The 16,848-nt window shown below is 32.2% G+C and overlaps 1 protein-coding gene across 3 annotated transcripts in view; it reads right to left on the bottom strand.

The window, feature by feature from the left end:
• The window catches only part of Fer (fer (fps/fes related) tyrosine kinase), a 368,631-nt gene that overhangs the window by 209,738 nt on the left and 142,045 nt on the right, over positions 1–16,848 (bottom strand). For all 3 annotated transcript variants that reach the window (XM_013513026.1, XM_005382177.1, XM_005382178.2), the window contains one exon: positions 9,959–10,162. In XM_013513026.1, the coding sequence (XP_013368480.1) occupies positions 9,959–10,162 (204 nt within the window). The remainder of the gene's footprint in view (positions 1–9,958; positions 10,163–16,848) is intronic.

Consider the following 16,848-nt stretch of genomic DNA (forward strand, 5'->3'; position numbering starts at 1 on the left):
GATGTGTGGAATAAGTGTGCTTAAGGGAGGGAAAGTATTTTGAGGGGATATTAATAGCAATGTGTCTTTTACTATAGTAAAAATTTTTAGATATTCACTGTATTTTTAGATCACACACTGCTATTTACTCCCTTCTCAGAATCTGCTGTTTTGCCGCTTAACTTTATTTTTCAGAAGCTATAAATTATAGCTTCCTTACTGCCTTCCAGTCTTGTATCAACTTTAACTTTTCAGTGAGATTTATTATGGCCACCCAACAACACAATACTCAATATCCATCTTCTCATTCCAGCTAAATTTTTTACCTTTTTACTTCACTGACTCTTCTCTTTAGAATGTATCACTATCAACATATACACTTTATTTATTTACCTCTGTCACCATTTATCTTGCTTAACTTTGCTCATTGTCTTCTCCCCCTACCATGCCAGAATGTAGGCTCCCTAGGTGATCAATTTATTCATTTGCTTTGTTCAGCAAAGTATCCCCACGGTCCAGAATTTTGTGTGGCGCATATTCCCTGGATCAATACATATATATATGAATGAATGAAACACAGTACATAAAATGTGGCTGGGAACTTAGATAGGATAATTAGAAATAGACACTCATCCTGTCAAGATACTGACTGACAATATTTAATAAACAGCAAATGAATGAGATGAAGTTCACACTCAGCGAAATTTCAAATTGGCCTCTGGTGTCATGCCCTATGTAAAACTCTAAATCACCTCCACTACTGCAGAACTACTGAATAAAGTACTGGGGGTTTTCAGTTTCCCTTTCTTACTGTAAGAACATACCTAATTTTGAATTTAATTACTTTTAAACAATCCCTCTGACCAGTGAAGTTCTGAGAGTCCTAACACCATCCAAAACTGAGTAACTCATTTTCTTAAAGATGGAGATACAGTAATGAACCTAAAAAGGCTATAAAGCTGATCTAAGCAACTGAAAGATTAAGAATAGAACATCCTCCCAGACTATTAAGGACTTGCTTCTTTACATACAAAAAGTCCCAAATTTTACATTTGACCTTGCACAGATTTCTGTAAACTTCTTCTACCTCAGCTGATCTGAAAGCAGGAGTGACATATAAATGATTTTTTAAGTGTTCTATATCGCTTTAAGGATAATAGAAAGTAGCTGGGCCAGAACAGTGCCCTAGGTCTGTGGATCCAGTTTCATCTCTAGTTTATCTAAGACTCTCTACATTGAAGTGACAATATTGTCCTCAGCCTGCCGTGAAGCAGAGCATGTCTGGCATAGCAGCCCAACTTTTACAACCTAATCTTGAGTTCAGGAAATACATGCACAGGAGTAAGAGACATCTTTATATCAAACTGTATATAAATGAAGTATTTTTTCTTAAAAGAAGAATAGAAAGAACCTAGCCTTTTTTTTTTTTTTTTTTTTTTTTTATGAAACAAGTTCCATGTCATCCAGGCTGGTGTGGAACTCCTAGGCTCAAGCAAGCCTCCTACTCAGTATCTTCAGACTAACTTTAAAATTACAGACTAACTTTTAATTAAGAGACTTCTCTTATAAATGCAGGTTGACACAAAAAGTTATAAATTTCCACAAATTTCTACACAGATCATTTTGTTGATTGTATTACATTTTAAAGTCTCATGTAATATATCATTAAATAAAAAATATAAATACATAATACATATAACACAATTTTTAGAAAATAGATATTGCATAGATCCATATGATTAGAACATATCAAAAAATCTGAAAGACTTATACTGCACCCTTCAAGAGACTTTGTTATGAATCATAGACCCCACAATACATAATTTTGAATTTTTGCCAAAAGCATGTATTACTTTGTTTTCAAAACATTTACTATATCCAGAACTGGTTTCTAAGTTATTCCTGCATTACTTACAAATCAGTCATGCAAAGAGTTTGAAAACATAAAAGTCAGAATCAGATTTTATAGCTATGCACATTTCCAGAGAAACTATGTGAGGAAGCACCAGACAAAACAGAATAAGTACACAAAATAAGAAGAGGATTCAATGAATACATAAGTTGAAATAATATGCCTGAGCAGAGCTCCTGGAAAAAAAAATTAATAGCCATAGTTCAGGATAATAAGCAGGCTTAAGAAAAAAATAAAAGAAGAAAAATGAAAAAAAAGAGAAAACTCATTTCCGAAAAGGTCTGAACTAATATATTTTAAAAGTGCTTTAGCCTTTTAAAATAAAACACTCCTTTTTTGGTAAATATATAAAATTAAAAATAAAACACAAATACAAATGGAATGTTGATAAGTATTAATAAATTCTAAATAACTAAATCAGTACACAAGAAGGAGTATAGGTTGTTTGGAGAATCACATCAGTAAGAGTTTGATATGGTTTGTCTAGTTTACTTTTATTGATTCTTCAGACTTAAGTGACTCAGGCTTAACTGCCGTAAGCTTCTCTGTTAAAAGATTTATTAATAACTGTATTTTTCCTTTACACAATTACTACAATTTACAATTATATGAAGTATGTGTGATTTATGAATGATTGAGAGCCTCCTCCATGAACTACAATCATCCCTGGGCCGTAAATAGTACTCACTCAATTAGCAATTCCTGAAAAATAATATTAATATGTTTTGGGGATGGCTTTGTTTTATTGTTAAGAAGGAAATATTCAAAGTCTCAAATTGTATGCCAAGGGTATAAAGAATTATGCAACAGTTTCATTTTGACTTTAGGTAGTTATTGAATTCCCTTCAGTAATGAATGGCTAGTTATAGAATGGAATAAAGTAATTCTAAGTACAAAAAGATACAGGCCACAAACTTGGAATGAATTTTCATGTAAAAATATGCTGGGAGACAGAGTTTTGCAAGTGGGAAGAGGACCAAGAGCTGGAAGGAGAGAAAAGGAAGGGGAAATGGGAAAGAAGAATTAAGACAATATGCGTGCCAACTCCCCATGATGAATGCAATCATGGCACACTACAAACGTGCACTAATAAAAATAGTATTTTTTAAAAGTGTTGGGATTTTTCTTTTCGGTGGTCATACTGTAGAGCTAGGGATTGAACCCAGTACCATCACAGCTACATTCCTAACCCCTCTTTTTTATCTTACTTTAAATTTTCAGACAAGGTATTGTTAAATTGCTAAATTACCCAGGTGGGGCTTGAACTTGCAATCCTCCTACCTGAAGCTCTCACAGTGTTGGGACTGCAGGTGAGCATCACCACACCCAGCCCATTAAAAAAAAGTTAGTCAGATGTATAGTTGTGGCTTCACACTGCATGATAAACTGCCTGGCTACCTGTAGTGAAATAATGTAATGATGGTTTGCCAAGTTTGTTTGTATGTCTGAAGACTTTATTTTTGGAGTCTTAATGTTGGGCTGGACCTAAGTCCATGTAAACCATGTGATGACTGTATTATTGCTAGATGCTGACAAAAGAAAAATAAATCTTTTGCTTCTTTTGTATAATTTTTCTTTTTATACTTATGCTAATAGTTTGCAAATGAAGGTAGAGTTGGCATGCTTTTTGATGATACTGTTTTAGCTAGAATAGACTTTTTATAGAATATAACATGCTAAATCACTATAAAACTTGTCCTAAGAAAGGTGTAAACATTTTGTTAATGAAATACTATATTTGCAAATATTAGAGTTATAATAACTCCCTTAAGGCCAACAGAATGAATTTACGGGGTACTTCAAAGAGCGTAGAGTTATGGCAACAAAATAAAGTAAATCTATCTGCTGTATTTGTAGACTAAATCATCACTTCAAAATGAACAGAACACATGACAGATAACCAACAAGCATCTACTGAATAAACTGCTGACTTAATAGACTGAGCTACATAATTTCTTATGATTTATTTTTTGATTGCCGCATAATCCTCATACATTATGAGTTGTAATGTGATGCTTTGGTTCATGAATAAATACATTGGGTAGTAATCAACTCAGAGTAATTAGCAGACCCACTGACTTAAGCTTTATTTTTTCTAATAGTGCATATATTAAAATTTCTCTTTCCTAAATACTTTGAAATATATAATTCATTACTGTTAATTATATTCACGCTTCTGTGCAAAGAATATCAAAACTATTCCCTCCAATCAAAAAATAACATTGTAGCCACTGATGCACCTCTCCTCCTCTTCCCTATTATCCCTGGCCTCTAGGAACCAGTATTTTCCTCTCAACTTCTACGACATCAACTTCCTTTAGATTCCACTGAAGACTAAGATCAGTACTTGAGTTTCTATGTCTGATTTATTTCACTCAATGTAATGTCTTTCAGCTAACCCAGGTTGTCAGAAATGGCAGGACTTCCCGCTTTGCTGCAGTTCAATAGTTCTCCATAGTTTACACACACACTTGCTTTACTCATGCACCCGAGAATGGACATCATGTGATGGCAATTAGGAACAGTGCAGCAATAAACATGGAAATGCAGGTGTCTTTTTCAGCACAGTGATTTCATCTCCTTGGTTGTACACACAGCACTCGGACTGCTGGATCATACAGTGCTTCTATTTTTCATATTCAATGAAGCTCTATATTCTTCTCTGTAATAGCTGTACCAATTTATATTCCCTCCAGCAGTTTTAAGTATTCCTTTTTCTCTATTTCTTCATCAACACTTATGTGTTGTCTTCTTGATAATTGTTCTCACTAGGGTGAGGTGGTACCTCATTCTGGCTTTGATTTGCAGGTCTTTGATTAGCAAGGTTGAGTATTTTTTTCATACCTATAATATATATATAATATTTTGCAAATATTTGCTCAGATTCATTAGGTTGTCTATTTGCTCTATGGGCTTTTCTTTTTCTGATCAGAGCTCTGATCTCACATTTGTTTTTGTTTCCTGTACCTTTTAAGTCATATCCAAAACCCAACTATAGGTCTCTATCTTGAAGAATTTCTCCTGCTTCCTTTTAGTAGTTTTATCATTTCAGGCCTTAAATCTTGTTGATATTTGTAGCTAGTGAGAGACAGGAGTCTAGTTTCAATTCTTCTGAATGTGGATATCCAATTTTCCCACTGCATTTATTGAAGAAAATTTCCTTTCCCCATTGTATAGTCTTAACTCCTGTGTCAAAAATCATCTCACTGCCATGCGTGACGTTACCTCTGGGCTCCCTAAAATCTGGGTTCCTACGAATTGCATTGGTCTATATATTTTTTTAAAAGGGCATTACCCATATTATTTTGATTACTATACAGTAGCTTTGCAGCGCACCTTCAGGTCTGGTTGTGTGATGCTCCCAGCTTTTGTTCATTTTACTCAAGATTTCTTTGACTACAGGGCTACTAGGCTTCCATACGATTTTCAAAATTATTATGTTTTGACTATGTAAAGAAGGACATTGATATTTTGAAGGGGATTGTCTTGATTCTGTAGATAATTTTTGTTACTACAAACTTTAGTAATAATGATTTGTCCAATTAATGAACATGGGATCTTTCCATTTATCCGTAACTTTTTAAATTTCTTTCATCAGTGTTTTGTAGTTTTCATTACAGAGATCTTTCTTCCACCTCTTTGTTAAATTTGTTCTTAGGCTTGTCTGTAGCTACTGCAAATGGAACTGTTTTCTTGATTCATCTTGCAGATACCTAATTATTAGCATATAGAAATACAAATAACTTTTGAGTATTGACTTTGCATCCTGGAATATTACTGAATTTAATAGTTCCAACTTTTTTTAGCAGTCTTTTGGGTTTTCTACACACAAAACGATGTCATCTGCAAACAAGGACAACATGACTTCCTCCTTCCCAATTTGGATGCCCTTTAATTCTTTGTCATGCTTAATTCCTCTGGCTATGACTTCCATTACTATGTTGAATAAAAGTAGTAAAAGTGAACAATCTTTTCTTGTTCTAGATATTAAAGAAAAAGTTTTCACTTCAAAAGCTTCTCTACTCAGTATGACATTAACTATAGGTTTGTCATGTACAGCCCTCACTATGCTGAGATATTACATTCCTATGTAATCTGTTCATTTTTTTCCATGATGTGAGACTGAATTCTATCAAATGATTTTTGTGCATCTATTGAAATGACCACATGGTTTCTCATACTTTATTTTGTTAATGTCTTGGGTGCATTACATTTGCTGATTTGCATGTTTTAAGCCATCTTAATATTCTAGGGCAGAGTCCCACTTGATCACAGCGAATGACCTTTTAAAGGTACTATTAAATTCAGTTACCTAACATTTTGTTGAAGAGTTTTGCATCCATGTGCATCAGGTATGGTGGCCTATACAAGCAGTACCTTGGTTCATGAACTTAATTCATTCCATGATTCTGGGAAGAAGGGCACATTCATGTTTGTGTGGGGAAGATGGCTGGAGTCGTGTGCCTCACTGAATGCAGAGTTGATGAATGAGGGATTTTGCCGAATGCTTCTGTTCAAGAAACAAATTGTTCACAAACCAACTTATTCGTAAACTGCAGCATTTGTGAACCAAAGCACTAGTGTATCTTTGTCTGCTATTGGTATCAGCATAATGCTAGCCTTCTAGAATGCATTTGGAAGGTCTCTATCCCTTCTAACTTTTAATAGTTGCACAAAAAAATGATATTAATTTTCCTTTCATTGTTTGGTAGAATTCTGTTGTGAAGCTATCAGGCAATGGGCTTTTCTTTGGTGGAAAAAAAGTAAATAGCCATCTTTATTAATAAAACACTTTATTAATAGTCATGGTGCCAAAAGTAATCATTTATTACTGACTCAATCTGATCGCTCATTCTTGGTCTGTCAAGTTCTCTATTCCTTCGTGATTCAATTTTGGTAGTTTGTATGTGTTCAGGAATTTGTCCATTTCTTCTTCTACTAATTTTTTCTTGTTTTTCTTGTTCTTTGAGACACACTGTCAAGTTTTCACTTCAGATTTTTCTACTTTTTTGATGTAGACATTCATTGCTATGAACTTTTTCTGTATCCCATAAGTTTCGATATGTTGTTTTTCCATTTTTAGTCATCTCAAGAAACTTAAATTTGTCTTTTAAGTTCTTCAATCTCCTATTAATTGTTCAGAAACATGTTTTTTAATTTCCATATACTTACATTATTTAAGGATTTCCTTGTTTTATTGACTACCAGTTTCATTCCATTGTAGTCAGAAAAAGTACTTGAATTATGCTATGCAGTTCAGGCTGGACTTGAACTAACTTTGTGGCCCAGGCTGATCTCAAACTTGCAGCAATCTCCTACCTCAGCCTCTTGAGTGCTGGGATTATAGGTGTGCACCACCACACCCAGCTCCATTGTCTTATCATACAATTTTTTTCTTATTTATAAAAGCAAGAATGTGATTATATTTTTTTATCAAGTGGAACAAAAGTTCTTGAATCCCTATAAAAATCTATCAATACTCATGACACAAAATGTGCAGCTTTAGATATAAACTCTGAACACGGTTTTACATCAAGCACCAAAATTGGGCTGGTAACTATGGAAAAGAGTGGTAAATAACACTAGAAGTAAACTAAATTCAGAAATTCTTAGATATGCTTTTCCAAATTAATGTATTTAGTATTCACTAAAGAGTATAGCTCTTACTTCTTGAACTAGCTAAAACAGATATTCTCCATTAGAGTGGTAAAAATACAAAATGTGAAAGTATCTCTGTCCATCTTCACAATTCTAATGTTCACAGAATGCAAATAGTTTCATACCATGGGAAAAAGTAACTTTTATACCTATACAAAAATAAAGCTCTGAAATAACTGCCATTTAGACTCTAGCTGACAACAGCAATTTTGGCAAAACATCACCATAAGGGTGTCTTGAAACTAAACACATAAATTCTAAAACATTATTTTTTCACTATTTAAATTTTACAAATAAATCCCATAGGAACCAAAAAAATTTTTTACATTAAACCTTGTAATTAGATTTTACTTCTTACAAAGTACATTTGTATTTTTTCTCAAAATTATCAAACAATTACAAAAATGTTTAATAGTTGCATAGCACTTTGCATATTGCAAAGCATGTATTCACTGATTGATTCCAATAAAAATCCTACAAAATATTATACTTACTACTTCCTAAAATACAGAACATGTAAAAATTTAGGGCTGAAAATGAAACACGACTTTTCAGACTTCAAGTTCAATATTCTTTTCATTGTTCTATTATTTCACTCTTTTGTCCTGTTCTTTAAAATCCATCATTACTTTATGTTCTCCTCCCTTGGGACACCTGTCACCTCTTTTATACAGCTTTTATAATCTAAAACTGGATTACAAACTCCTTCCTTAGAATGGTAAGCACTCACTAAATAGATGAGTGCTTTCATCTTTAATAGAGATATTTGCAAGAATTTATTGATAGAAGGAAGCCAAAATCTTCAACTGTGAACTTAAACCACTGTCTCACTTTCAAATGCCGGTAATAAAAAACAAGTGATGATTTCCAAGTTGACTCTTTTCTTTCTGTCTCCAAGAATATTAATTTAGATTTTTATAGTTACATTGTACATTAGAAGTGGTAAGAAGAGAAATATTTTAGACTTCATGTGTAATGTATTTCAAAAATGGCGACATTTAGAGCTTTAAAAACAGAAGGAAATATTCACATAAATTGTAGTTAGTTTACACTTTATGATCTTTCCTTCTGTACTGCCCACATGGTCAACAGGGTGGGTTATCTATAGGCGTACTTTAAAGGCACATATAAATAAGAGCTTGTCAAGGAAATAATGATCAATATAGCATTAGAAATAGGAGAGTTTCTCAAACACCAGATTACATATATTAAAGTTGGCAAATATGGTCATAAAGTGGAGTTCTGAATACTGTGCATAGTTAACAAAAAGTATCAAAATTACAACACATATTTAAGTGGACTCTAAAATTCATTTAAACCCAGCATTCATTTTCATTTAACTACAATTACTAGATCTGAATGTACTAAATGCTACTGAATAATACATTTTCAAATGATTAATTTTATGGTATATGAATTTCACCTCAAAAACATACATACATTATATACATATATAATATATATTACATGCATATACTATATATTATATACTATATAATACATATATGTATATATGTTTATATTTGTTACCAATAATATATGTATATATGTTACTAAGTTACAAAAAAAAAACCTATGCATTTCATCCAGTGATCATGCTCACTTTTTCTCGAAAACAATTAGTATCACTCTCATCTCTGGACACAAACTAAGATCCTGGAGTCATCCATCCTGAAAATGCATGCCATGTGAAATGAGGAAAGTAAAAAATGACAGGTCATCAATTATTTTGAATGCCAAAAAATTATCATTGAAAACATCTCAATTAAAAAGCAAAAATTTTGAAATTATTCTTTATCTGGTTAATGTTCTATAAAGAAAAGGAAGCAAATAAAGAGTTATTTCAACACTCAACTTTCCAAAATAATTTAGCATTAGAATAAGCAATGTGAATAGATTTTTAAAATTCTTCACCAAAGAGAAAAAAATGTCCTTAATAAATCATAAGACTGATTCAACTGCTACTGTTCCACATATTAAGGAATTTTATCACTATTTAATAAAATATTTCTTAAAAATGTCTCATAGCACCATTTTAAAAGCATTTCAAGGGACATTCTCAAAAATACAAGTTTTATACCTTTAAATTTGCATATTTAAAGAAAAAACATATGTTTACATTTTCATTCTTTATTTAAAATACCTTTACTTTTCAATATATTTCAAATACTGATATATTTAAGTTATAAATCACAAAAGCTATTTTAATGTAAAATATTTAAAATGTATATTTCCTTATTGGGCTTAACATATTAGTCAATTTTGAAGTATTATATCCAAGTAATTCTCAAAACAGTAAGTGCTAAACTTGAAGTGTTCAGGTCACTTATCATAAATCATTCATCATGACATTACAATTAACACAATGAACTAATCAAAACATACATAAAAACTAAACTGGAAACGTACATGAACAAACTGTATGATAAAGTGTCTCCTCTGTCCATCAGAATATACAGAAAGGACATATTCACCAGGTTTCCCATGACTCTCTCGCACCAGGAAGTCTCCTTGCTGTCTTAACAGTTCTTGGGCTTCTATTCTGGGAATCGCACCATGGTACCAGTCTTGCTCCGCCAGGGGCTTCTCACTCATGGCAATCATGTCAGAGTACTGAACAAATAGTTGTTAGAAAGCAAATTAGAGAAAATAATGGGCTTTTCCAGGTAAAAGTCATAGCAATTATAAACACTTCTTACACAAGCTTCTCCCTCACTTTAAAACCACAAAAAATCTGAAAGCTTAATAATTTTTAAAGAAAGTGTCTTCTGGAGCTCCTAGTACTGAAGAATGGCAAAAATATGTATCTTTCAATACTGTTACTTCCTCTGTCAGATACAGGTACATACAACATTAGCATTTACAGTTAGCATTATAGTTTTATTTACCATACCACAAAATTAATCTACATTATTAATCAGAGGAATTATAAAGAAAAAGGAATTACTATCAGGGAAACTTATCATAAAAATAACTTTATTTAAAGTTATTTCTCTCTCTGGAATAAACATCTGTTTACATAAGCTGTGAAGTGTCTGCTTCATGTGTTCCACAAGCACCATCTCAGGTTTGTTTTCTACCTTGCTGAATCTTTTTGCACTCATCTGACTTCCTTAAGCATTACTTCTGCCACATGGCTGCTCCTGCTCCTGCAGCAGTGGTAAATAAAGCCCTGGAGAAATATATCATTGAAACGCACCAGCAATTACAAACGCATGGCAAAACTGAGGGATAATTATAAGTGATGAATACATTAAAAAGGAAATTATCTGTTATTTTAAGAGGTCAAATGCTAACACCAAATAACAGAGACAATTAACAGCTGAATGTATTTCCTCAAAAACTTTCTAACTGATAGTAGATGTAATCATATTTCTCTGATCACAAGTGAAAAAGTTTTATTGTTGTATTTTACTTGCCCACAGGAACTAACCTAATCCAGATGGCAAGAGTACTTTATAATTAAGTTATAAAAATGAGCACTATCTCTTAAGAGTCTCAAGATATAATATGCATAATGCCTCTCAAGAAGGTAATTTATAAATTAAGAAGTCAGGATTACTGACAAATACCACAGTTGAAATTTGCAATGTCCCTCAATAGCCTAAGTGTTGAGAGTCTTGAGTGTGTGGCATTATTTGGAGGTGGTAAAACTTTAGTAGGTGGGGCATAGTAGAAGGAAGTTAGTTCACTGTGGTGTGTCCTTGGAGGGGATACCAGGACCCCAGGCTCTGGCTTAGATAAGGTGAGATGCTACCCTATCATGTACTTCCAGCATGATATACTATTACCACAGGCCCAAAAGCAATGGAGCCAACTGACCATGGACTAAAAATTATGAAACAGTGAGACAAAATAACCATTTTCTCCTTATAAGTCATTCACCTGTCATTTTATCACAGTAACAGAAAGCTGACCAATACAATAAATAAAGGGCAAGTATTCACATATGAGATATTATAGGCTGATATTATGATCTCCATGTAGAACAAAAGTACAGCTCTATATAGAACTCTACATAGGACAACATAGATATTTCTTGTAGTAAATGAAAATTAGTTTCGAACATGGCCTTTATTGCATAGTGCCACTGAGCAGACCCAAATCTTACTGTTCCAAGGCCCATTACACATTATGCAAAATTTGTTCTGTTGGTTAAAAAAATGCAAAGTTCCACACAGACCTTAAGAAAACAAGAGTATACACTTCCATTTTTACTTCTTCCACTTCTGACATTTTCTCACTTTAAAAAATACATACATTATATACATATGTGTGTGGAATATTTTATAAATGAGGTAAGCCTTTTTCTTTCAGTACTAATTATGATGATTCAAAAAAATTTTAACAGATTCTCGAAATAGTTTTAAAGAATAAATTACAAATGAAGCTGCTACAACTACAAAAGTTGAAAGAATACTGCTTTTAAGAACAGATGCACAGGAGGTTAGGGATGTGGCTCAGTGGTAGAGCTCTTGCCTTGCATGCACAAGGCCTTTTGTTCAATCTCCAGCACCACAAAAAATAAACAAATAAAAACAAATGCACAATTCATTCAAAATTAACTGTTCTGTATGCTGAAACTAATAGTTTATAATTCTTAAAGAAGGTAGTCAAAATAATCTAATAATTCTTTTCTAAAATTTATCACAGGGCACCAATTCATAGTAAGTACAAAATTCTTTACTACAATTGAAATATTTCCAAGTCTTCCAATGGCAAATGTGATTGAATATAAAAATTCCTGATAATATTTGTGCAAAGATATTTTTATCATTGCATCAAAAAGAACTATATAACAAGAAAGCATTACAACACAAGGAAGGATGTCATGTGCTTGATTGCTTATCAAAGCTTATCTATCCTTCCAAACCTACATTTATTTAGAACTGGAAGAGTGTAGAACTTGGAGGATTCATTAAGTCTAAAAGATGTCTGAAAGTGAAAATTCAGTTACACTCAAGAAACTGAAAGATTTTAAGATGATAAATGTATGCAGGAGAAAAAATCCTGAAAAAATCTAAGTTTTGTGTTTTGATTCTTGTTTTTAAAAAATTAAGTGAGAAGGAATCTCTATTGCTATGGCATTGAGATTAACTCCAGGTCTATAGGTTTATTACTTTGGGAGGACAGTTAAAGATGGGATGCTCAGATACCCGTTTTTCTCTATCTCCTAGACAATGCTATTAGGAAATTTAGTTTGAATTTATTGTGAATATATATCTGTACACACATACATATGGGAAAATCAGACACTCTAGCCTGGGTCTATCACATCTTTAAAAGACTTCCTTGGAAGCAGTGGAAGGCATATTTTTAATATGACTTATTTGAAATCCTAATAAAATTGTGTATTGTTGATAGTAAAAGAATGTAGAATGTATTGACAACAAAATCTAATATTAAGAGAGCTTACAATGGTATCAAAAATAAAAGGGTGTCTACCTCAAATATTCCATCTTTACTAGTCTCATTAGGGAAAGATTTTTTTTATCAGTATATGTTTCCAAAATATGATAGAAATTACAATCATCTAGGGGACTTAGTAGACATCCACAGCACATCTTTATCATTTTTACCCTCCTCCCCACTGCTCCTTCCTCTTCCTCCATCCTCAGATCCCCCTCCCATCTCCACAGAGTCTACCACTTTTCTACTATCTCCCTTTTATATTGCTTTTTAGGTTATTTCTATTCTGGTTTCTCACATTAAAGAAACTGTGATATTTAACCTTCTGTGTCTGATTTGTTTCACTTTACGTTATGGTCTCAAGGTCCGTTCTTTTCCAATACATGACTCCACTGTAACTTGCTTTCGGGGTGGGTATTAGTCCATTGTGCATGTATACCCCATTTTCTTTATTCATCTGTTGACAGGCATATATGTTGCTTCCCTAATTTAGCTGTTATGAACTGTGCCACTATAAACATGAGTATGCATGTATCACTATAATATAATGACTTTCCTTCTTTGGGGAAGATATCCAGAAAAAGTATAGTTGGTTTATATGGAAGTTCTGGTTTTAGTTTTTTAAGGAATCCCCATACTGATTTCCATAGTAGTGTATTAATATACATTCCCACCAACAATGTAAAGAGTTCATTTTTCCAGTAGGGAAAGATTTTTTCCTGGGGGGTAAGTTATCTAAGATTTTTGCCATCCATATACAGGATTGGAAATCCTTCATTTTTAAAATTACAGTTAATCTAATAAAGCTGATAAATGTTCCTAATTGACTGGATTAGCTATTTAGTTATTTCTGTCAGGTCCCATTCTCAAAAAGTCTTCTCGCAAAAACATACTGAGTTTAATGAAGTAAAGAAATTGATTTACATGAACAGGCAAGAAGGAATTACTAGAAAATGAAAATATTTTTTCCATAGGAAAAAAAGATCATTTTCAAATGCGTAAATGAAGACTTTATGTCTTTATCAAAAACATGGGAGTATGTGAGTAACAAGATGAACTTCTTTTGCAGAAGCAAAAACAAAAGTGTTAGGGAAAAAACACCCAAATTCCATATACTATTAACATTTAAAGCATCCAAATAACAAAAGTGCACACATACACACACACACAAAAAAAATAGAATAAATCATGGAAAACATGTAACTAAATCTCTTACTGACATTGAGCAACCAAATAAAACTTAAACACATTTTTAAAAATTTTCATGAATGTTAGTAATATACAAATGGCATGTAATTGTCTTTTCTTGTATCAATTTCATTATTAATTAATGGTAAAAGTAATATATTATTCCAAATCCAGCTTGGTAATATATGAGGTTAACTACACTTTACAGGATTCTAAATATATCTGAAAAGATTTCATAAGAGCTCTTTAATTTTAAAGCTATACATCATTTAGGAATCTTAGGAGAAGCAGAGTTTTGTATGTCACATAATAAAAAGTAAGAGTTATCAAACGTTCACAAAAAGTTGAAAATACCTGGTCGACTGAACAGAACTGTGCCTGGTGGTAGTGAAAACTATTTTCAGTGAAAGGGAGATATAGCCCCAGTAGAAAAGCTATATTATATATCAGTTAGAGTTTGATACTTGCACACAAAATGTTTAATATGAAATGAAAACAAAAAAAAGTTCTTGCTAGTTTTTTCCATATCTCTAAGTTTAAATTTATTGAATAAGTTAACTGTTAACTAATAAAAAAATAAAAAACTACTTTGGATATTTGGTCTCCAGGATCATTTAGATCCACACTAGACAAAAGAATGTAAATTAATTAGAAGTAGTTCTGTCTTGATTAGCAAAGGATTATCTGTAATTCTACATATTTTTGCAATAAAGTGTAATTCTTAATTTCTTAATGTGCTGATATTATTAACCAAAAGAAAGATATTCTGTCTAAAGTTTACTTTCCACAATGAAACTAGCAACAAAACTTTCACCCATAAATTTCTTAACTATTTTTTGTATTCTTTGAGAATGCATGTTGGGTTTTAGCTAATGATAAAATGGTTCTCTAAAATGGTGACTATAAAAAGTAAAGATGCCAATCACAAATTAGCATTCATATACAAATCTTTCCCTAACTTTATTAAACAAAGACAGACAAATCAGCCAAACTCAAATATTACTGATGTCCACAGTGTCTCATTTCCTAGACTGCCCTTCTGTGTACCTTCTCTGATAAGAGACACTATCTTTATAAAATATATTTTTCTAAGCTTTCATTTCTGTTCTAACACTTCTGCTTCCCTTAATACTTTCTAGTTTCCTCTGACTTCTTTATTTCCAACTACTACAGTTCCTCCACCCATTTTTCCTTGTTTAGTAGTTACACTCTTTTCGATATTATGTTTATGCATTTACTTTTTTCAAGTGTGCTTCTGACTCTCATTCATCCATTCTCATCATTGCTATCATTTTTGTTAGTCTCATTTTTTCAGGATCAAATATTCTTCCTTTAAACTCATGTATTTTATGTTTAAAATGTGACACAATATAAAAAATAACACATTTTCATCAATTAAGTATAGTCAGAGTTACTTTCATACCACATATTTCAACAGAAATCACTCCCAGATCATCACAATGAATCAGTATACAATCATATTTTAGTAAAGGTAAACATTTACATTAGTTTCGGATTGCCTCATAGCACATAGTATCTGACTAAGAAGATCTGTGTAACCGTGTTAAGTATTTGAGCAAACAGATTTGGTCTCTCAGAGTAAAAATTACAGAAAATAAACCCCACTATGCCCTTCTTGGAAATTAAATAGTATAATTTAAGTGACTCAAAATATGCAATTCAGAGAATAGTATTTAATTTTCTTAAACATAACTACACAGAATTTAGTGTATGGCTGTGGTATAATGCAAAAAACTTTATTTTTTCTTGTTTCTTTCTACATTTTAATGACTGGGGGAAAGTGTAAATCAAGACCTTATTTGATAAGAACTAAGGTTTAAAATGTATAATATCTAACTTGAACTTGGTGTGTCTTGTTAGAGGAAATTCCAGGTTACTCTGCTAGACTCAAAGTGAACACTGAAAAATGCAAGTAGCTTGTTATGTATGAAAATAGCTAACTGCACTGCCTTATGATGATTGGGAATGTAGTTATTATAATACTGGCATTATAACTGATATACAACTCAAACATAGCTGAAGAAAAACTTTCTAAAACGCTAGCAACAAATTCTTTTCATGATATTATTATATATGAAAAGAAGCAAATGTTTGCAATATTTTAATTTTCTAAATTCTAGCTCAAAGTGCTATAATTCCAAAATTAACATGTCAATAGAAAAAATGAATTTAAGGAGAAAGAGTTGAATAACAGTATTTTTTGATGTTTAAAAAACAAATAACAAATCATTTGGATATGCTTTTTGATTTTAAAGAACATTTTTCAAAAAGTGCTCCTATTAGAGGAGCATTACACATTCCACATACCAGTGACAACTAATATTCATGAGTGGGTATAAAACGGAAATGGGCATTTTCTTAGCCACTCATGATAAAATTGTGCAGTAAAGAGATAGCTCTGGAGAAAGGGCAGCATTCTTGGTATCACTAGAATAGATTTTATTAAATATAGTATGATTCCAAAAGTTCCAACTCAAATGCATCATCATGATCACAGTAACCATCCCAAGGGTACAATTAAAACCATCCAACACCTCTGGTCTTGACTTTAAAAGCAGCCCCTAAGAAAGAGTTCTCAATGCAAAATTATAACCTTCTAAAGATGGGAAGATGCTAGATGTGGAGTCTACCTCAGTGCTCTGAGATGCTAATGATAGGTTATTTAGCTTTTTAGTATTATA

The sequence above is a fragment of the Chinchilla lanigera genome, unplaced genomic scaffold, assembly GCF_000276665.1.
Source record: "Chinchilla lanigera isolate Chin_1 unplaced genomic scaffold, ChiLan1.0 scaffold00017, whole genome shotgun sequence".
Lineage (NCBI taxonomy): Eukaryota > Metazoa > Chordata > Mammalia > Rodentia > Chinchillidae > Chinchilla > Chinchilla lanigera.